At 44.5% G+C, this 24,087-nt stretch overlaps 1 protein-coding gene across 5 annotated transcripts in view; it reads left to right on the forward strand.

Annotated features, from left to right (window-relative positions):
- Positions 1-24,087, forward strand: part of SIPA1L1 (signal induced proliferation associated 1 like 1) — a 280,267-nt gene that overhangs the window by 148,607 nt on the left and 107,573 nt on the right. For all 5 annotated transcript variants that reach the window (XM_075330226.1, XM_075330227.1, XM_075330229.1 and 2 more), the window contains exons 4-6: positions 1,662-1,792; positions 10,972-11,160; positions 21,366-21,540. In XM_075330226.1, the coding sequence (XP_075186341.1) occupies positions 1,662-1,792; positions 10,972-11,160; positions 21,366-21,540 (495 nt within the window). The remainder of the gene's footprint in view (positions 1-1,661; positions 1,793-10,971; positions 11,161-21,365; positions 21,541-24,087) is intronic.

Here is a 24,087-nt window from a genome sequence, read left to right on the forward strand (position 1 = left end):
TCCCCCCTTTCTTTCACCCCCCCCGTCTCTCCTCCTCCGTCTCCTCTTTCTTCCTCTCCCCCTTCCTCTCTCTTTCTCTTTTTCTCTCTCCCCTCCCTTTCCCCACTCCCTCTCCCCCTGTCTCTCTCTCTCTCTCCCTCTCTCCCCCCGTCCCTCTCTCTCTCTCCCCCCGTCCCTCTCTCTCTCTCCCCCCGTCCCTCTCTCTCTCTCCCCCCGTCCCTCTCTCTCTCTCCCCCCGTCCCTCTCTCTCTCTCTCCCCAGTCCCTCCCTCTCTCTCCCCCGTCCCTCTCTCTCTCTCCCCCCGTCCCTCTCTCTCTCTCTCCCCCCGTCCCTCTCTCTCCCCCCGTCCCTCTCTCTCTCTCTCCCCCCGTCCCTCTCTCTCCCCCCGTCCCTCTCTCTCCCCCCGTCCCTCTCTCTCTCTCCCCCCGTCCCTCTCTCTCTCTCCCCCCGTCCCTCTCTCTCTCTCCCCCGTCCCTCTCTCTCTCTCCCCCGTCTCTCTCCCCCCTTTCTTTCACCCCCCCCGTCTCTCCTCCTCCGTCTCCTCTTTCTTCCTCTCCCCCTTCCTCTCTCTCTTTCTCTTTTTCTCTCTCCCCTCCCTTTCCCCACTCCCTCTTCCCCTGTCTCTCTCTCTCTCCCTCTCCCTCTCTCCACCTGTCTCTCGCTCTGCCCCCCCCCCCTCTCTGTCACGCCCCCTTCCACTCTCTCTGCATTAGCCCATCGCCTTTTTCACTGTTTGCAAAACATAATCACATTACAATATAAATTATTCTGGGGAATAAAATATTTATGTATTTAAAAAACAAATTACGAACAGAGCCAGATACATTTACTAGCCACTGCTTCCACAATATCGTACGGCCTCCTCTAACGCCAAGCATATTATTTAGCTTCTCGCTCGTGCTCTATTTTGTAATGTTTTTAGTAATTACATATGGATAATTACATATTACATTACGTGGCAAAATGATTGAAATTATCCAGTGTGTTATATGGGTTTTTTCTCTCTCTTAACAGGTACTGTTCTGTATGGTTCCACTGGAGAAAAAATGTTGTACATCAAGGCTAATTTTTCTTTTTTTTTTTTGAGGGGGGAGGTGTTTTGATGACTTTTTTTTTCTTTTCTCCTATCAATTCATTATAATAATTCTGGTGCAGTATACTGCTCTTTGGACTTTTGGGAAGACAAGCTGGTCAGTAGATTTGCTGAAAATGCTATTTCCCGTGATGGCTGCCTCATCTGTTGAGGCTCAACTAATGGTTGGCACCTGGCAGGGTTTTTGCTTAGTGTGCGTCCGGGCTGCAGGAGCGCATACCCAGTGATTTAGACACCTCACCCTTCTCCGGATGCATGTAGACAGTGATTGATGATGTGCCGCATATGTACTTATTAGAGCCAGTGCATATGGCCGATTTTACTCATGAACCAATGATCTGCATGGAAAAAGTCACAGCATGCGGTAATCCGGTCCAATGCATAGACCCAAGTACTAGCCGGCTCCTCCTGCTCTTGTCATCTGTCCTGGGTGTGAGTACCGATCCAGTTGCATAAAACACATTTATTCTCTATATCTACTCATAGGACTCCCTTCTATCAGCACATATTTTTGTAGATTATAAATCCATCGTATAACCGTTTTTTGCATTTGTTTTTTTTTTTCCAGAACACTGGAATTACTTTGGGTCTGATGACAATCTTGGTCCAGTGGCTGTGAGTATCCGGAGAGAGAAATTGGAAGACGCAAAGGAAAATGGACCCCAGTACAACTATCGGATCATCTTTCGAACGAGCGAGGTAAAGTATTTGTGCCGTAATATTCTTTTTTTTTTTTTTTTAATCTTTTCCTTTCTTCATTTTTTATTGCAATACCAAACACCGCACAATGGCAGGGTGGCACTGTTTTTTGGAAATAAAGCAGTCCATTTTTTTACTTTTACATCCCCTTTAAAGTAATATTTAGCCTTCGAGTCGGTACCATCTGTGTGACACTGTCCCCCCTTAAGTTTGTGAACTCGGGTTCGTCTTGAACGCACAATGTCAGGATTATTCTGTTGTATGATCTCACGGTAACAGCACTAAAGGCCATGTCTCACTAAGCGACATCACTGCTGAGTCACGTTTTTTTTTTACGCAACAGCGATCTTGCTAGCGATGTCACTGTGTGTGACATCCAGCAACGACCTGGCCCCTGCTGTGAGGTCGCCGGTCGTTGCTGAATGTCCTGGACCATTTTTTGGTCGTTTCTCTCCCGCTGTGAAGCACACATCGCTGTGTTTGACAGCGAGAGAGCAACGATCTTAATTTGCAGGGAGTCAGCTTCTGCAGACGCTGGTAACCAGGGTACACATCGGGTAACCAAGCAAAGCGCTTTGCTTGGTTACCCGATATTTACCTTGGTTACCAGCGTCCGCAGCTTCTAAAAGCCTGCTCCCTGCACATGTAGCCAAGGTACACATCGGGTAACTATAAGCAAAGCGCTTTGCTTAGTAACCCGATGTGTACTATGGTTACCAAGCACAGCGTTGTGACACTGGTCACTGGTGGCTGATCTCTGATCGCTGTGGAGATCTGCCTGATTGACAGCTCACCAGCGACCATGTAGCGACGCTCCAGTGATCCCTGCCAGGTCAGATCGCTGGTGGGATCGCTGGAGCGTCGCTAAGTGTGACGGTAACACTACGAGCCTCTCCTCTCTCTATTCCAATATTTACACCTTGTGAGATAAGAGGGAGTTCCGCATTACTACTTGTTGGACTTGGGATCTGCAGTTTTGGAGGAAATAGAGCCTTAAAACTGACCCTGAAGGTACAAAACCCTGGTGGAACATCATCTACCTTGATGACTGGAGAGACACTTTGTGTTGGAGTCAAACAAAATATTTCCTATTTGTGATACATTTTATCGAGGAATTGATCTAAACTAGTAGAAGATAATATAAAGTGTTCGGCTTTTCAGGCTGGGTGCACCTTTTACCTATTTTACCATGGTCCACCCTTAGCTGCGGACACAGTAATGACTATTCGGGTGGAGTACGGAGAACTTAATCTTCATAACTATTGATTGTCCGGCTGTCACTGAGACACAATGTCGAGGATTACTGCAACTAAGCACGTAGCAAACTTCTTATTCTAACCCAAGATTGTGCATGGATATTGTTTCTGTATCTATGGAAGTCATATACGGAGAAGGGTCCCCACATGTGGAGCAATCATCATGTGTTTCTAGACTCCGGGTGACCACGAATCACGATCTGGCCACGTTATTGCAGCCGTGTATGTGGCCTTTGAGAGAAAATATACTTGGACAGGTTCTCGGATGACTTGTCCGAGGCTGGTAAAATTGACTTGTTCTCCACGACTGACAGGTGTCTTCTTATGTATATTTATGGAGAGAGACCTTTCAATCTTTGGGAGTGGAGAGAAGCCGCTGGGTCCTGTCCTCAGACTAGTCATCTAACATGCATACTCCGGCTTGGTTCTTCACTATTTTTTCCTCTGAAATGTTGCGTGTACCATGCAGCCGGTGTCTCCTTCAGGCAACGTAAATCAGCTTTCAGGTTCCCCTTAAAGCGAATCTGCCACCTGGAAAATGCTGCTCAGTCTACAGGCATAATGCTATAGAGCAGGAGACGCTGAACAGGTTGTTATAGTTTGTGGCAAGAAATTAAGTTCATCTCATGGCTTAAAGAAGTTTTCCACTTTGAAGAAAATGGACCCCAAACACTTAAAGTACTTTAAAATACCAAAATTTACAAACCGAGATGGAACTTGCCTGCTGCAGGTCAAGTGCCAGCTGCTCAGGTTTCGATGTTTTGGCTGCAGCAGGAGCATCACGTCGAAAATACTCATTACTGCTGTAACCGGTCACTGAGATCAGCCTCTGTGCCAAGGTAGACAGTCTGAGTCTCCGAGCTTCACGATGTGCGCGGTCAATGTGACGTCACTGCTACAGTCAATACATAAAGTAGGGTAGATTCAGGGAGCTGGCGTTGGACCTGGGGAGGGTAGGTACCTTCTCTGTTTATTTATTTTAGAGCGTTTGGAGTCTTTTTTTTTTTTTTTCTGGAAAATGCAAAACCCTTTTAAGGCAGCCAATGGTCCGTTTTACTTAAAGGGGTTGCCCGGGACTTAGTGATGACCAAAGGATAGGCCATCTATGTATCTGATTGGTGGGGTGCAATACCCGTCACCTTCACCCATTAGCTGTTCCCGGTGCCGGCAGTGGCTGGAAGTTCTCATTCATGGAGCTGCACATCTACGTCAGCTATATAGGGGTGCAGACGGGTATGGCTCCCCTCCCTCTTAATAATTAAAATAGGGGATAGACATGCAGTCACTTTACAAATCACAGAGCTCCGCAAATGAGCACTGCCGGCATCGGGAGCAGCTGATTGGTAGCGTGCCTTGTGTCGCTCCACAAATGAGCACTTCCGACCACTTCTGACATTGGGAACAGCTGATTGGTGGGGGTGCCGGGGGTCGCTCCACAAATGAGCACTTCCGACCACTTTCAACATCAGGAACAGCTGATTGGTGGAGGTGCCAGGTTGTCACTCCACAAATGAGCACTTCCGACCACTTCTGACATCGGGAACAGCTGATTGGTGGAGGTGCCGGGGGTCGCTCCACAAATGAGCACTTCCAACCACTTCTGACATCGGGAACACCTGATTGGTGGAGGTGCCGAATGTCGCTCCACAAATGAGCACTTCCGACCACTTCTGACATCGGGAACACCTGATTTGTGGAGGTGCCGGGTGTCACACCCCCACTGATCAGATATTGATAGCCTATCCTCAGGATAGGTAATCAATGTAATAGTCCCGGACATGCCCTTTAATGATTATTAGTCTTCCATGTATGAGTGTTGGTATAGATAGAGCCGTGAATCACGGACTTGGCCCCTAAGCCCAGAGTTTTAATAACTAGAAATTCTTTTCCCACAAATCTACGAACATATCGTTATGCTGCTACGCTCCTCCTGCGCTATAAGATGCTGCAAAAGCGATGCAACAGATTCCCTTAAAATTTTACCAATTATCAAATATGACTTACCATGTCAATACTTGGACTGTTGGGTCTTCTAAGCTTGGAGGTGCTCTTACTGGAGCTCTGTTCGGACTCTTGGAGGGGTCCCGGGTCACCTCGTTCTATGCATATTTGAAGTAACTGGTTATACCTGCTCAAATGTTGTGTTTCTGCCTCCATAACTATGTAAAATGGTTGGTTTTGTTGCTGTTCCTCATAAGTTGAATGAAAGCTGTTTATTTAAGCTTCCTAAAAATGCAGCTGACATACAAATCACCTTCGACATCTGCTTCAGGCCATCCGTGTAACTAGCTGCAGAATATTGGCAAGAGGCCTGCTGATCGACACCACACGCCGAGCATTCATGGCTCAGGGATCTGGTTTACTGCAATATGACCTTTTACTGGAATGGCCACTATTGGAGGAAACTTGTGTTTATATCATCTCCAATGTGATTGTAAGTGCGAACATACTGATCAAAAAAAATAAACGTCACACATCGGATCTTAATGACTGAAGGATTCAAGATGAAAATCTTTTATATAACTTGGTTGAGAACAAAATTACGTAACGGGTCAATGTGGACCAAAGTCATCAATCAAATCAATGGGGACCAAAATCATCAATAGGGACCAAAATACTTTAAAATACCAAAATTTACAAACTGAGATGGAACTTGCCCGCTGCAGGTCAAGTGCCAGCTGCTCAGGTTTCGATGTTTTGGCTGCAGCAGGAGCATCACGTCGAAAATGCTCATTACTGCTGTAACCGGTCACTGAGATCAGCCTCTGTGCCAAGGTAGACAGTCTGAGTCTCCGAGCTTCACGATGTGCGCGGTCAATGTGACGTCACTGCTACAGTCAATACATAGAGTAGGGTAGATTCAGGGAGCTGGCGTTGGACCTGGGGAGGGTAGGTACCTTCTCTGTTTATTTATTTTAGAGCGTTTGGAGTCTTTTTTTTTTTTTTTTTTTTCTGGAAAATGCAAAACCCTTTTAAGGCAGCCAATGGTCCGTTTTACTTAAAGGGGTTGCCCAGGACTTAGTGATGACCAAAGGATAGGCCATCTATGTATCTGATTGGTGGGGTGCAATACCCGTCACCTTTTACTTTTACTGGAATGGCCACTATTGGAGGAAACTTGTGTTTATATCATCTCCAATGTGATTGTAAGTGCGAACATACTGATCAAAAAAAATAAACGTCACACATCGGATCTTAATGACTGAAGGATTCAAGATGAAAATCTTTTATATAACTTGGTTGAGAACAAAATTACGTAACGGGTCAATGTGGACCAAAGTCATCAATCAAATCAATGGGGACCAAAATCATCAATAGGGACCAAAATCATCAACCAAATCAATGGGGATCAAAATAATCATCCAAATCAATGGGGACCAAAATCAACCAAATCAGTGGTGACCAAAATCATCAATAGGGACCAAAATCATCAACCAAATCAATGGGGATCAAAATAATCATCCAAATCAATGGGGACCAACATCATCAACCAAATCAATGGGGACCAACATCATCAATAGGGACCAAAATCATCAACCAAATCAATGGGGATCAAAATAATCATCCAAATCAATGGGGACCAAAATCAACCAAATCAATGGTGACCAAAATCATCAATAGGGACCAAAATCATCAACCAAATCAATGGGGATCAAAATAATCATCCAAATCAATGGGGACCAACATCATCAACCAAATCCATGGGGACCAACATCATCAACCAAATCCATGGGGACCAACATCATCAACCAAATCAATGGGGACCAACATCATCAACCAAGTCAATGGGGACCAACATCATCAACCAAGTCAATGGGGACCAACATCATCAACCAAGTCAATGGGGACCAACATCATCAACCACGTCAATGGGGACCAACATCATCAACCAAGTCAATGGGGACCAACATCATCAACCAAATGAATGGGGACCAACATCATCAACCAAATCAATGGGGACCAAAATCATCAACCAATTGAGGACTGGAATCCAAATAACAGTGACATTTAAAGTAAAACATTGGAAATCACATGCAGATCCAATGTTGGCGAATTTCATCACAGAAACAAGTAATGTTGACCCAGTATTGTGTGTGTCCGCCATGTGCCCGATGACGTCTGGCCTCAGTCCTAATCTGTAGATGGTGCCCTCCGGGATCCCCTCTTGGATCAGGTCATCTGTGACAGTCTGTGGTGCTATATGCTCACCAGTCATCTGCTTGGGGTCATTTTGTACAGCTCCAGCAGTGCTCATGTTCCTCCTTCTGCAAATCTCGGGGCCTGACTAAGTCCTGAAGCAGCGCCACCTTCTTGGGTATGCTCAATCTGTCGATGGAAGTTGGTATACATGCCCAGGCCTTCACCGTACATTGCCAGGGAGGCAGAGACTTGCTCAGTCAACAGTGACGCTGCCCCGGCAATTCATTTTATTTTACGTCCTATCATAATTAGTGAGACAATCAGCCTGGGGAAAACAGCCCCCCCCCTCGACTAGTCACCCACAAATTAGCACATCACTACCGCATTTATAAATTGCCGAAATCGATAAACCACTAAAAGGAGCTTTTTAGGAGGGGTATAAAGATAGCATAAAGTATATAGCCAATGAGGGAGCAATGGCGCAGTAGGGTCTTGACTGGTTAAAATCGGCGTATAGATGAGTGGTGCGCTCACCAGTATGGTGTGTGATACACAACACTGTATGGGGATGACACATCAGCTGCCGCAGACAGAAATAAAACAGAGTGCTAGTTCTGCGCTGCTCTGGAGGATGATCCGTGAGGAGGGATACCAGGACACACCAGTAGAGAGATTGTGGTTTATTCTACGCGTTTCAAACCTATCCAGCTTCTGCTTCAGAAAAAAGAGAAGCTGGGTGAATGCGAAACGCGTAGAGTAAATCGCATTCTCTCTTCTAGTCTGTGCTGGAATCGCTCGTCATGGATCATCTTCCACAGCAGCGCAGAACTAGCATGCTTTCTTCCATATTAATAAATACATGATGGCGGTTCATTGGACCTGGTGAAGTAGGTACGTTTTTTTTTTATTTTGCACCAATGCAGATGAAATTGATTTACAATCTCTTCAGCCTCCTCACCAGACAGACTGATATCCCTGAAGGTTAATGACTTGGGGTTATAGTGGGATTGCAGGTAGCTCAGTCATATGAGAATAGGCTCATTCAGACGTCCATGACAGACGGTCCGAGAGCACGGACCCCTAAAACACGGGCTAGGCACGACTCTCCCAACCCGCCCTATATATTTCTATGAGCCAGGCTGTACGTTGCGTTCTGAGATCGGTCTTGAATCCACGGCCGTCTGAATGAGCCCCTCGCAGAAAGTCAGTCCCCTAATGTCCGGTACTTGAGGGCAATATTTTGGGATACAAAGGAATTTTAGGTAAATAACATTTACGCTTTTGTTCCCATTAGTGATCATATAAGCAGACTTTTCTTCTAATAACAGCGACCATTCCTTTTTTAGCTCAGGGTTGCCCTGTTTTCTATTACTGACACTTTTGCAACTCCGACTCTTAATATTTTTTTTATCTCATTCTTTTCTTCTGTTGTTATGAATTTGCATAGAATTGTTATTTTCTTTATTTTCTTTCCAAAAAAACTTCTTCCATCAAACTGTTTATTTTTGAGGCATTTGCATTGTAAATGCATACCATGGATTTGCTGGAACACCACCTCAAATAAAATGTGATTGGGGCTGTGCCATTTATCCTGCGCGGTCGTATCTGTTTCTAATCTGCTCTTTGCATTCCGGAAATGCTTTGGACTTTTAGAACCAGCGCAGACTGTCTGCCGGCCGTGCTCAGCCCTTAAGTACAAGGACAGGTAGATTAGTGGTTTGGGTCCGGATGTGACCAGCTATCGGATATGCACATTGACAAAAGGTTTTTCCAGCCAAATATAGCCGCATTCCACTTATAGATTATGTAGGTCGTCGTTCATCACAAGCGCTGACATTGATTGAAAGCTACAACTAATGTCAACGTCTACACATATTTGTCCAAGTGCAGTGACTCTTATAAGCACGGTTTGCTCTCCCGTAATGATGATGATAAAAACAATAATGAAAATTGTAAAGGTAATAGCCTATAATAAATCAATAGACAAGGATTTAGAAGTTGATCAAACAGTCTCTGTAAAGGCCCAGTCACACTAAACAACTTACCAGCGATCCCAACAACGATACAACCTGATAGGGATCGCTGGTAAGTTGCTAGGAGGTTGCTGGTGAGATGTCACACTAAGCGACGCTCCAGCGATCCCACCAGTAACCTGACCTGGCAGGGATCGCTGGAGCGTCGCTACACGTGGAAGCATGCTGCGCTTGGTAACTAAGGTAAATATCGGGTAACCAACCCGATATTTACCTTGGTTACCAGCGCACACCTAGCCACAGTACACATGGGGTTAATTACCCGATGTGTACTTTCAGCTACATGTGCAGAGAGCAGGGAGCCGCGCACACTGCTTAGCGCTGGCTTCCTGCTCTCCTAGCTACAGTACACATGGGGTTAATTACCTGACGTGTACTGCAGCTACATGTGCAGGGAGCAGCGCACACCGCTTAGCGCTGGCTCCCTGCTCTCCTGGCTACAGTACACATGGGGTTAATTACCCGATGTGTACTGCAGCCACATGTGCAGAGAGCAGGGAGCCGGCACTGACAGCTGAGAGCGGCGGAGGCTGGTAACAAAGGTAAATATCGGGTAACCAAGGTAAGGGCTTCTTGGTTACCCGATGTTTACCGTGGTTACCAGCATCCGCAGAAGCCGGCTCCTGCTGCCTGCACATTCAGTTGTTGCTCTGTCGCTGTCACACACAGCGATCTGTGCTTCACAGCGGGACAGCAACAACTAAAAAATGGTCCAGGACATTCAGCAACAACCAACAACCTCACAGCAGGGGCCGGGTTGTTGCTGGATGTCACACTAAGCAACATCGCTAGCAAGTTGTGCCTCAGCAGCGATGTTGCTAGCGATGTTGCTTAGTGTGACGGTACCTTTACTAATCGTCCTTTCAACTATGGAGAAAAACAAAGGATAACAATGTGTGTGAGGGTTAAGGCAGCTTTACACGCAACGACATCGCTAACGAGATATCGTCGGGGTCACGCAATTCATGACGCATATTTGGCCTCGTTAGCGACGTCGTTGCGTGTGACACCTACGAGCGACCGCTAACGATCAGAAATACTCACCAAATTGTTGATCGTTGACACGTCGTTCATTTTCCAAATATCGTTGCAGAGCGCAGGTTGTTCGTCATTCCTGAGGCAGCACACATCGCTACGTGCGACACCCCGGGAACGTCGAACAACAGCGTTCCTGCGTCCTCCGGCAACGAGGTGGGAGTGACGTGAATGCGGCTGCTCTCCGCCCCTCCGCTTCTGTTGGTGGCTTGCTGATTGACGTCGCAGTGACGCCGCACGAACCTCCCCCTTAAAGAGGCTTTTCGCCGGCCACAACGACGTCGCTAGGAAGGTAAGTACGTGTGACGTGTCCTAGCGATTTGCCCGTGACGCACAAACGACGGGGGCGGGTGAGATCGCTAGCAACATTGCTAGTGATATCGCAGCGTGTAAAGCGGCCTTTAGTCACACACTAGTATTTGTATTCATGTTCTGATTGATTGTAGGGTCTGGATTTACTGAAGTGATTTCTAGGCATGCTCCATGTTCTGTGCAGAGGTCACTGCGCAGGGCCGAGGAGGAGAGGAGCTGTGACCATCAACTTTTGTGAATGGTGAAACCTGCCCTTCTTCAGGTGTGTGTATACAGAACTGGAAATCAGAAAGTGGAGGGCAGTGACGTGACGGCTTATGCATTTATATTGAAGGTCCTTGTAATCAGTGCTGGTGTGACCTGATAAGAAGTTATGTGACTTGTAGTTTCTCTCTATCCTTAGCTTATGACGTTACGCGGATCAGTGCTTGAAGATGCAATTCCTTCAACGGCTAAACACGGCACAGCAAGAGGACTGCCACTTAAAGAGGTGCTTGAGCATATTATTCCTGAGCTGAATGTGCAGGGTCTACGACTGGCCTTCAACACCCCGAAAGTTACCGAGCAGCTCATGAAACTGGATGAACAAGGGGTAAGTGATTTGTGCGAAGTCTCGATATTGGGCCTGCTGTAGCCCCCGCTATCACTTAAAAGGTAACAATTGAAAAGGTCCCTTTTGCGTTTCCCCACCCTCGCATACTGAAGTAAGGAAGTCCTTAGAATATTAGTGCCGGCCCCCACTACTCTTATCACCCCCAAAGTATTGGCCCCCAATTCTTGTGGAGCGTACGCGAAGATTGGAGGACAGGTTTTGGTGGCACAAATCCAAAAGGCTAATCAGGAGCAGGGTTAAGCAGTTGCAGTCTTGACAGTCCATAAATTAATAAACTGTCGGAAGGAAGGTAAGGAGTTGACTCCCAGGCTATTTGTGTCATCCTCCACAGAATCCATGTCTGTGGGAAGGAAACTGTAAAACACCTGCGCGATCTATACTGCTGCTTACTGAGCTGTTCGCTGTCATTTTGATAAAATCAATGTTTTCTCTGCTGCAGATCTAGCAGTTATACAGAGCTCATGAATATGCTGGACTACCTGCAGCACGCCACGTAGTCCTGTAATGATAATCTGCTGCTGATTAATCAGTGATTTTATCAAAACTACACTAAGCAGCCCAATAAGTGACACATCGCTTGAGTCAGGGTCTCCGTCTCTACATTATGCTGCTCTAAGATTAGGTGGCAAAAACCTGGTGACAGATTCTCTTTAGCATTGTGTGCCATAGAAGCTGCTCCGAATCCCTGGAGAAGAAACTGGGACCTTAATATTCTGCATTGTCAGCGAGATCGCACAAACCAGATTTGGCTATAAAAGTCTTCTTTTACCATTTATTTATGTAGTGTAAATAGATCAACATCCAAATGAAAATTGAGCTTCAACAAATTTAACAAATAGTACATTTATTAATCGAAAACCAATTCTACAAGGTTTTCACTACCATCCACTTTGTGGTTTCTGTGGTCACCTGTGCTAAATAATAATAATAATAATAATTCTATTCATTTATATAGCGCTATTAATTCCACAGCGCTTTACATACATTGGTAATACTGTCCCCATTGGGACTCACAATCTAGAGATTGATCCATTTTTCACAGATGTTATGATTTTAAACTACAAGTCTCATCATAGCACATAGATTTTTGTACATGTCTCACAATCCATTGTAGAGCCTGCTAAACGCAAATATTAAAAAAAAATATATAAAGCTAATCAAGTATAAAAGAATATAAAAGTAAACAAAAAAATAAATTACACATATATGTATGTGCATGTACAGTTCCTTGCGAAAGTATTCGGCCCCCTTGAATTTTTCAACCTTTTCCCACATTTCAGGCTTCAAACATAAAGATAAAAATTTTAATGTTCTGGTGAAGAATCAACAACAAGTGGGACACAATTGTGAAGTTGAACGAAATTTATTGCTTATTTTAAATTTTTGTAAAAAATATAAAACTGAAAATTGGAGCATGCAATATTATTCATCCCCTTTAAGTTAATACTTTGTAGCGCCCCCTTTTGCTGCGATTACAGCTACAGTCGCTTGGGGTATGTGTCTATCAGTTTTGCACATCGAGAGGCTGAAATTCTCATACATTCTTCCTTTGCAAACAGCTGGAGCTGAGTGAGGTTGGATGGAGAGCGGTTTGTGAACAGCAGTTTTCAGCTCTTTCCACAGATTCTCGATTGGATTCAGGTCTGGACTTGGACATTCTAAGGCCGGGGCCACACGGGTCACTAGTGCGATGCTCGCATGACACTCGGCTCACGCTGGCAGCACAGCAGGAGCCGAGTGTCATGCTAGTATTCCAGCGACTGAGGTCCGACTGTGCGAGCGAACCTCAGCTGTTGGGTGCGGACCGGCACGGAGTAGGGGAGGGAGGGATTTATCTCCCTCTCTCCTCCGTAGCCAGCTATTGCCATTCTCGCCCTGCACTTGTGGTACACCGGTGTACCACGAGTGCAGTGCGATTTTTCTCTCACCCCATTTACTTGAATGGGTGCGAGAGAAAAGAGTCGCATTACAGTCGCAACATGCTGCGATTGTTTTCTCTGTCCGATTAGGGCTGAGAAAATAATTGCTCAGTGTGCTGACACACAGGCTAATATTGGTTCTAGTGTAATACGATGTTTTATCACACTCCACTTGCACCGATTTTCTCGCCGTGTGGCTTAGGCCTAACACCTGGATATGTTTATTTGTGAACCATTCCATTGTAGATTTTGCTTTCTGTTTGGGATCATTGTCTTGTTGGAAGACAAATCTCCATCCCAGTCTCAGGTCTTTTGTAAACTCCAACAGGTTTTCTTCAAGAATGGTCCTGCATTTGGCTCCATCCATCTTCCCATAAGTTTTAACCATCTTCCCTGTCCCTGCTGAAGCAAAGCAGGCCCAAACCATGATGCTGCCACCACCATGTTTGACAGTGGGGATGGTGTGTTCAGGGTGATGAGCTGTGTTGCTTTTACGCCAAATATATCGTTTGGTATTGTGCCCAAATAGTTTGATTTTGGTTTCATCTGAGCAGAGCACCTTCTTCCACATGTTTGGTGTCTCCCAGGTGGCTTGTGGCAAACATTAAATGACACTTTTTATGGATATCTTTGAGAAATTGCTTTCTTTTTGCCACTCTTCCATAAAGGCCAGATTTGTGCAGTGTATGACTGATTGTTGTCCTATGGACAGACTCTCCCACCTCAGCTGTAGATCTCTGCAGTTCATCCAGAGTGATCATGGGCCTCTCTGATCAGTCTTCTCCTTGTTTGAGATGAAAGTTTGGATGGACGGCCGGGTCTTGGTAGATTTGCAGTGGTATGATACTACTTCCATTTTGGGATGTTTAAAGTTTTGGAAATCTTTTTGTACCCAAATCCAGCTTTAAACCTCTCCACAACAGTATCACGGACCTGTCTGTTGTGTTCCTTGATCTTCATGATGCTCTCTGCGCTTTATACAGAACACTGAGACTATCACAGAGCAGGTGCATTTATACGGAGACCTGACTACACACAGGTGGCTTATATTTATCATCATCAGTCATTTAGGACAACATTGGATCATTCAGAGATCCTCAATGAACTTCTGGAGTGAGTTTGCTGCACTGAAAGTAAAGAGGCCGAATATTATTGCACGCCCCAATTTTCATGTTTTCATGTTTACAAAAATTTAAAATAAGCAATAAACATTGTTTACCTCCACAATTGTGTCCCACTTTTTGTTGATTCTTCACCATAAAATTAAATTTTTTATCTTTTTCTTTGAAGCCTGAAAAGTGGGAAAAGGTTGAAAAATTCAAGGGGGGCGACTACTTTCGCAAGGCACTGTATGTATTTGAGATATGTATGTGTATATGTTTCTATGGTAACGAATGTTACATCACATGAAAGCCTTATGTGTCTAATATATATATAGTCAAAATGTTGTGTTTGTTGCTTATGGCAGCAGTGTTGTACACACGAGGGGGGGGGGAACAAAATGTCGGAGTCTAATGCGATATTCACAGCAACTGAGAGCAGAGGAGGGATAAAATTCTTGTTTCTGTTGGGGGATCAACACCCTTCATATTCCACAGTTGAGATCTGGGTTGCCAAATTTAAAACGGCCAACTTCAGCCCCAATGATGAGGAACGTCCTGGACGACCAAGAGTGGTTGTTGTTCTGGAGATCGTCGATGCTGTGCACAACCTCATACTGGAGAATCCACAAATTTCAGCTAAAGCAATAGCAGACATCATGGGGATTTCCCGTGTACGTGTTTGTGTCATTATCCATGAACATTTGGACATGAGGAAGCGATCTGCAAAGTGGGTCCCCAAATGCCTGACAACAGATCAGAGAAGCAGCGAGTGAAAACTTCCCGGTCCATTTCTCAGCGTTTCCGGACTGATAAGAACTCCCTGGATTTGACTAGTCACTATGGATGAGACCTGGATTTATTTGTATGACCCTGATATCAAGGAGCAGTCAAAAGAGTGGAGGCACAGTGGTTCTCATCCAAAGAAGTTCATGGTGCAAAAATCAGCCACTAAGGTGAGCGTGTCTGTGTTTTGGGATAAGGAGGGTGTGCTGCTAGTGGACTACCTTCAAAAGGCTTCCACCATCAATGCAAGGAATTACAGTTAACTTTTGGACCAATTGAATGCAGCTCTGAAGGCCAAAAGGCACAGCAAGCTGTCCAAAGGAATCTTGTTCCTGTAAGAGAACACCTTCACTCACACTGCACAAGTGACCACGGCAAAACTCCCGGAGCTGGGCTTCCAGCTGGTTGACCACCCACCTTATTCACTAGATCTAGCTCCCTCCGACTATCATCTGTTTCAAAACTGAAGAAACACCTCAAGGGCACCAAATTTCACACCATTTCTGATGCTATGGCTGCTACAGAAATACCTAAATCCTTCTTTTTGCCAGACTTACAGAACTTGGAATACCGATGTAAGAAGTGTGCTGACATCAGTGGAGAGTATGTGGAATAAATGTAAAGTTTCATCATCCTATCTCGTTTCTTTCTGGCTAAAACCAAAGACTTAGCAGGAGCCCCTCGTTTATAGTCGGGGATTTCTTCAGTCTTTTATATAGAAGTCTTTTAGATTTGTTCGGTTTCTTTAGTTGTTTGTGGTGCTTTTAATCACCGCTCATATGTTTCCGGTTAATAGGTGTGTGGATTTAGTAACTTTCACATGAGTTTCGCATTATAACAAGGCTGGCTAAAGAAATAAAACATAATGTTCTGCACAGCATTGTGTGTCGCTCTCGTCAGCTTTATGTGCTGTATAAATGCAGCATTCTTGTTTTTTTCTGCTGTTATGTGTAGACTTTCTCTTAGATTCTTTATCTATTGTCTCGTGTGTACTTTATTGCAGGGTTACAATGTATCCCTAATGCTATGAGTCAGATCTGTTCAGATTCAGGGACACCTGCAAATATCTTCTTTTATTGCTCAGATAGCAAATGCAATTCTATTCACACAGAGGCTGAAAGCATTCTTTTGTAATGTACAGCAGAGATTACAGAAATCAGATCATGTTTAAAGCAACACACCCTTGGTTTAAAATGCCCTGTATTACAAGAAATGATATGTGATTAGCAGCTTAAAAAGTAGCTGAAATAATATTCCCTTAGAATAAAATTATCCACCTGCTCCTCTATAAAACCATAAAGGGAATCTGTCAGCAGGTTTTTGCTATGTAATCTGAGAGCAACTTGATGTAGAAGCAGAAATTCTGATTCCAAGCTGTGTTTTACTGTTTCAATAAAATGAGTGTTTTATCAGCAGGAGAATATCACATCACCTACCTCCTGGTTCGGCCCCGCCCCACCACTGATATACAGTGTACAAAGAAAGCTGCAAATTGACAAAAAGCTACAAATCAGTGGTGTGGGCGGGAGTATACACAGCTCAGCATTTTGAGCTCTGCTAGATCTGCAGCAGAGAATACTAGGATTGTATCACAGCTGCTGCACCCAGTAAGTTAAGTGACACATCACTGGAATCAGGTGTCTCTGCCCCTACATCATGCTATTGTCTGATTCCCTTTAAAGTAAAGCAAAAAAAAAAAAAATGAAAATTGCTGTAGTCGAGTATAATGTTTAGCAATCAGACTGGTGACCCTCATCTTGGAAACAGTTGCACTACAGTGGTGTAGGTGACGCTTAGTACCAGCATATATGCTTTTTTAGTAACATTGCAAATATTTACTAGAGCATAGAAGTGAAGCATGGTTCGATGGCCATCTAATGTTCTTGGCCAGCTTTACACTTTCACCCTCTGCAATGGGCCAATTCCTATTTTATGGGGGTGGGATAATACAGCTGATCATAGAATGTCTTAAACTTCCATACACATTAGACAAAAGGGTGCTTTACATGCTGCGAAATTGCTAACGATATATCGTCGGGGTCTTGTCGTTAGTGACGCACATCCGGCGTCTTTAGCGACATCGCAACGTGTGACACCAAGGAGCGACAATCAGCGATCATGAAAACGTCAAAAATCGTTGATCGTTGACACGTTGCTCCTTTTCATAATATCGTTGCTGTTGCATACCGCTGGTTGTTCGTCATTCTTGCGGCAGCATACATCGCTATCTGTGACACCGCAGGAACGACGAACATCTCCTTACCTGCATCCACCGGCAATGCGGAAGGAAGGGGGTGGGCGCCGTGTTCCGCCCGCTCATTTCCGCCCCTCCTCTGCTATTGGGCGGCTGCCGTGTGACGTCGTTGTGACACCGCACGAACCGCCCCCTTAGAAAGGCGATTTGCCCAAGACGCACAACCGATGAGGGCGGTTACACTCCGATACCGATATCGCAGCGTGTAAAGTTGCCTTTATGTCAGTCGAACCTTCCAATATCAAGGGGCTTGGCCAACTCGCTAATATGTATGGTGTCTCCGGCCAGTCAAGGAAGATGTCAATCAAACATGCCCCATTTCAGACTGCCGATCACTTTGTCCTCCCAGAGATAAGCCGCCGGCAGAGATATCGGTTAGTGGCTTTCTTATAGAAAAAAATAGGAGCGCATGGTCAAATGAGCGCTGGCGGCTGAGATAGTTGTTGGATGAACGATCTGCCAAAGCATTGTTCCTACAACAGCCATATAATATGTTTGGCCAGAACAATTACATTGTGACCTTTTGGGAAACCTGCATCAGGGGTTAAATTCCCCTGCAGTGCCATTACATGGGAAAGGAAGGATTGCTTGGTGCACATCATCTGTCCATATAATGCACTGATGTGACAGGTGATTGGTATAGCCACTCACACTATGAGGGGCGTCCACCCCACAACATGACCCCTCAGATTATTTCACACACATTATTAGGCTGTGTAAGATTGTAAAGTAGATAATTTCATTAAAACGCATCACCTTGTCAGAATTGTGATCCTGCACTATGTACACACCCGACTAGTTGATTGTACATGAAACGCCTACAACTTGTGTCTCGCTCCATGTATCATTAAACTTTTATGGAATGGGTAAGTATTAAAGGGAATCTGTCAGCAGGTTTTTGCTATCTAATCTGAGAGTTGCATGATGTAGGCAAAGAGATCCTGAATCCATTGATGTATCACTTAGATTACTAGGTTGAGCCGTTCTGCCACAATCAGAATTTTTAGATTTAGCCATGTAGCAGAGCTGAGAGAGCTGTCTCCGCCCACACACGGCTCTCTGTAGAAATTATACATTTGACAGTGAGGTGTCAATCAGAAGAAGGGGCATGCCAGACTGCCGTGTGCATGACAATGTAGTCTGAGCCATAAGAAGTCCTGCTGCTTAAACAAATATAGCAAATAAACAAGAAATCGGATCTCGACAAGACAGACATCTCTGAATTTTCTGTATTAACCCTTGCAGCATGCTGGCTTCAGCTTACATAGCAAAAACCTGCTGACAGATTCCCTTTAAGCAGTCGTTTTATACGCAGCTCTATATTTAGTGAGTGGAATTCCTCGTCATCCTCGCCACTTATCCCCGGCCCCTGTGAGTTGAGCTATCAATGGGAAATCTAATTTGTATGTACTAATTTCAGCCACAAGCAGAGCTTTTATGTGTCTGTCCTGGCTCATGATGATGCATGTACATTTCTGCTTTTTCTGTTTTTTTGCATGCCAAGAAACCTGGCTCCTGATTATTTTGAAGATGTAAATAACCTTTAGTAAAATGTAAATGTGTTGTGCTCCTGACCCCCTATGTCTTCTGGACAATCTCTTCAGATTTCCATCTGCCTTATTTTCTAAAGTTCTGTGTGATGGTTACCTGCAACACACAGAGTTCTAACATTATTAAAGGGAATCTGTCACCAGGTTTTTGCTCCCCCATCCGAGAGCTACATGATGTAGGGGTAGAGACCCTGATTCCAGCGATGTCACTTACTGAGCTGCTTTCTTTAGTTTTGATAAAAATCACTCTATTTGCTGCTTATGTACAAATTTTATGAATGTCGAGCTCAGTATATACCTCGCCCCACCACTAATTGGCAACTATGTACACTGTGTATAGGCAGAAAGCTGCCAATCAGTGGTGGTTGGATTACCTGGCAGCAGGGTTCTAGTAGTAATCTGCTGATAAAATACTGATTTTGTAAAAGCTACACTAAGCAGCCCAGTAAGTGACACATCACTGGAATCAGGGTCTCTGCCCCTACATCATGCTTCTCTCAGATTAGGCGGCAAAACCTGGTAAGATTCCTCTTAATATATTGCAATGTATCTGTATATAAACTGTGATCCTATAGTGTTTAAGCACCTGATTATCACACCTGTATGAGCTTCTGGGTCCTCTCATTCCAGAATGATGAACATGTATATGGAATTGGGCCCCGTTTTATGGCTATATTCCTCAAGATTTCTTATGTGTATAGGGAACTTGTATGGGTCAGGCGCTAATTTTCGGATATCTCAGTCGGCATTTCAATTTATCCAAAAGGTTTTCACTGGTGTCGGAGTCAGGACTCCGGGCAGCCACCGGAGCTTCTCAATACCCAACTTATCGAATGTTGTCTTTATTGACTTGATGTTCTCCCAAACACAAAGGGATCAGGATAGAATTGTCTAAAATGTTTTTGTATGTTGTAACATTAACCATATCCTTCACTGGAGACCAAGTCCTGGAAACCGGCCCCATAGATTATCCCGCCTACATCAGTTAGCGCTATGCCTGCAGGTAGGTAGCGTTCTCCGGGCATCTGCCCAACCCAGAGGCCCCATCACACTGCCAGTTATGTTCCTACTGAGGTCACAATGAGGCTTTTGTTTGTGTTTATCCTCTTTTTGTTCTCGGTGGTTTCCACTTTAAACTTACATTCAATTGCCAAATGTGTTACGTTAATGTGTTAATATCTGACTTTGAAGAACATGTTCTTGACTGTGAGATGTAAATCTTTCTGTATAAACAAGCACTTCAGCACATACAGACTCGCCATGCTATGGCTGCCAAGGACTCTAGCCTAAATAGAGATGGTTTTGTGTGCAGGCCAATCTGCAAGGTTGGAGTGGAAAATGACAGTGGGCTCTTTCCCAGTTTCCATGCCCTGATTTCCTCCTATTTAGAGCTAGAAAACTGAAGAAATCGAATGTTTGACGTTTAGGCTTTTGCTGGTATTTTTTTTTTCAGAAAAGATTTCTAAAGCTTAATTATGATATGAAATGTACTAACTATACCATTAGAGATACGCCGGTGTTCCAATCCCATGTACCAGACTCATCAGCGGGGTGCCTGCCTGCCATATTGATAAATCTAGTGGAGGCTAAACTTATCTCCCTCAGTATCGGTCAGCAGGTTTTTGCTATTAAATCAGAGAACTGATTCCAGTGATGTATCACTTAATAAGCTATTTTTCCTAAGTTTCAATACAATAAGTGTTTTATCAGCAGAAGATTATCACTGCAGGGACTAGGTCTCACCTGCAAGCCAGTCCAGACAATGTGTAGCCCCGCCCCCACCACTGGTACACACAGGAAGTGTGGTGTGGGCGGGGTTACAGACACAGCTCAGTATTCACAACACTTCTCTATTTAAAGCAGAGAAAATAGGGATTTTCTCAAAACTACACCAGGCAGTACAGTAAGTGACACATCCCTGAAATCAGGGTCTCTGCCCCTACATCATGCTGGGTAAAGAATTTAAACAAAGGAGCGCATGTGAAGGATCCACGAGATACCGGTAAGGAGAATGTTAGAAAGTGCTCACCTGATGTGGTTGTGCAGCCCCTGCACATCCACGGTTTAGGACGAGAGTATGGAGTTATTGCGCTGCCAGGATGTTAGCCCGTAGTGACCATCCAGGGGAACGGGATCCTTGGAAACCAGTCTTGTGACAGGTCACTGGGGATGGTGGACGTCACTGGTGCTGATTAGGATCTGGCCTCCGATCAAGCTGCTCTTGCCGTGGGTCCCACAGCGGGCAAAGAATCCAGAAAGTACATAAAGCACGGTCTTTAAAAGCGCTAAGGAGGCCACGATGGTATATTCATTTTGTAGATTTATTAGTTATTTACAGCCACAACGCGTTTCGATATACACAATATCTTCATCAGGTGGATATCCACCTGATGAAGATATTGTGTATATCGAAACGCGTTGTGGCTGTAAATAACTAATAAATCTACAAAACTAATTCTAGTTCTATAGGTCTGATATGTATATATAGGCCTGGAATTACCCTTTAAAAAAAACAAACCAAAATGATACTTTCCTCTGTAGATTGTATCCATTAACAGCTCTTTCCCCTTTACAGCTAAGCTACCAGTTGAAAGTTGGCATCATGTACTGCAAAGCGGGTCAGAGCACAGAAGAAGAAATGTACAACAATGAGTCAGCCGGGCCGGCCTTCGAAGAATTCCTCCAGCTCCTGGGAGAAAGAGTACGACTTAAAGGATTTGAGAAGTATAGAGCGCAACTTGATACTAAAAGTAAGAACTTGACTGGATCCTGTTTCTCCAGAGCAGTACCGCACCGTATGTCATGTCACCCCTAAATCACGGCTTTCACATCCATTGTACGTAGAGAATTTTGACTTGGCTTAAAACTCAACCAGTGTTATGAAAAATGATTATTGAATTTATCACGTTTGCCTAATTTAAAGAGGATTCCTAACTCACACGTACTCATGATAAAGCTGAAGTGTATCAATTGCGTTGCTCTTAGGCCTTGTGCGCACTGGGAAATAACTTTTTCTTAAGAAAAATCTGCACTCTCTGCAAAAACCGCAGTAATAACGCACCCGCGGTTTTTCTGCGGGTGGTCCCTGTTGTTTTTTACCATTGTCTATGGCAAAAACCACAGTTACCTGCGGAAAAGAAGTGACATGCTCATTCTTTTTGCTGCAGAAATTCTGCAGCAAAACCTAGAGATAAAAAAAAACCCAGTGTGCGCAGAGCATTTTCGTTTTTTGCTGGGGAGGGACTGCAGCAAGGTTAGGAACAAAAACCGCACCTTTTCTGCCTCGAAAACCACGGCAAATCCGCAGCAAAAACCGCAGTGTGCGTACATGGCCTTACTCAATCATTTTTCTGTTTTGTGGAAGTGGCCATGTTGGGTTCATCTTCGTAGTTCAAGAAGTAAAGTATGGCCTATTTCACGCCACGTTTTTGTGCTGTATCCATTTGTACTGTGTAAAAGAAAAAAACAAACAAACCCTATAGTAAATGTTTACATTTGTACTTGTCCAGAAAGAACGCACGTCAAATTGAAACAAATTGAGCTGTTTGACTCATGTTTGTTCATGTCTCCATTTTGCTCCTTTTCTTTTTTTCTTCCATGTTGCAAAAAAGCTGTTTGTTTTGCTTTTTCGCCCTTAAGGCCTTGTGCGCACTAGAAAATGGACTTTTCTTATGAAAACTCCGCACCCTCTGGCAGAATACCTCATCAACGGCAAAAACCGCACCCGCGTTTTTGCTGCGAGTTTGGTCTCTGCTGTTTTTTACCATTATGTATGGCAAAAACCGCACGTACCTGCAGGAAAGAATTGACATGCTCATTCTTTTTGCTGCAGAAATTCTGCAGCAAAACCTGTAAGGGGGAAAAAATGCAGTGTACGCACAGCATTTTTTTTTTTTTTACCATAGGTTTTGCTGGGGAATGACTGCAGAAAGGTTCTGAACATTTTCTGCAGCAAATCCGCAGCAAAAACCGCAGCGTGCGCTAGGGCTGTGGAGTCGGTAAGCCAAACCTGCGATTCCGACTCCTCAATTTCCTTTGCACCGACTCAGACTCCCACATATATTGCTTATAGTTGAGTGAAAAATTTGTAGTACAATGTGAACATCAGACATTTAATCATTTTTATGATACAATAATCAAGATATTTAGATAGAACATAAAATATATTTATTGGATACAACTTTAGAACACAAAGTTGCGCCTGGCAGTCCTGTAGCCACTCATCCTAACTGCTACCTCAGTCACAGCTTCTTTTCCTTTAGTAAGCTGTTGATCATCAAGCAGTATAGAATTTTATTTTCAAATAGCTGTGTCTCTCTCCGTTTCATTGTTGCAGAAATGCCATCTGTGATTAAACCTCGTTGGGACAGGCAAAATAGCAAGTTCTTCCACTCCTTTTTGAAAATGCCAGGAGTTAAATCCCCAGCTTGTAATTTTTTAGTCACGGTAAATGGGTGATTAAAATCCTTCAATTCAACCACCTGTGCCTATTGACCTTCATTTAGGGTTACCTGAGGATTCACCATATCTATAAGAAACGATTTTAGTTCAAGCAATCGCTCAGTCATTAAATAAGTGCTGCCTCACCGAGTGGCTTGATCGACAATTGCCCCTTTCCCAGCACGTCTCTTCAAGATGGAATCAATTTTAGAGGTTCTGGCGGCAATAACCAATGTCCTCACTTTTCCAATCAGATTTTCAGCATGTCCCTCTTGCAGACTATCTCTTATTGCCAGCTGCAGCGTGTGCACAACACAGCGCATGTGATGAATATGAAAGTGTTTTGAAGCAGCTTCAAGAAGATCATCTAATCCTAAAGTATCATTTTGCTGTTCTTCTGTTGTAATATCTGTTTGTTCCTCAGTTACATGAACAGCACTGTGACTCTGCTCTGCTGTTTCGGATCTGCTGTGTTGTTGGGTCTAGTGTACTGTATCGACCCTGCTGTGTTGTCGGCCCTGCTGTGTTGTCGGCCCTGCTGTGTTGTCGGCCCTGCTGTGTTGTCGGCCCTGCTGTGTTGTCGGCCCTGCTGTGTTGTCGGCCCTGCTGTGTTGTCGGCCCTGCTGTGTTGTCGGCCCTGCTGTGTTGTCGGCCCTGCTGTGTTAGCTCTCTTGTGTTGTTACCTCTGCTATACTGTGTCAGCTCTGCTTTGTTGTTAGCTCTGCTGTAGTGTGTCAGCTCTGCTGTAGTGTGTCAGCTCTGCTGTAGTGTGTCAGCTCTGCTGTAGTGTGTCAGCTCTGCTGTAGTGTGTCAGCTCTGCTGTAGTGTGTCAGCTCTGCTGTAGTGTGTCAGCTCTG

This window comes from Anomaloglossus baeobatrachus, chromosome 12 (genome assembly GCF_048569485.1).
Source record: "Anomaloglossus baeobatrachus isolate aAnoBae1 chromosome 12, aAnoBae1.hap1, whole genome shotgun sequence".
In the NCBI taxonomy this organism is placed as follows: domain Eukaryota; kingdom Metazoa; phylum Chordata; class Amphibia; order Anura; family Aromobatidae; genus Anomaloglossus; species Anomaloglossus baeobatrachus.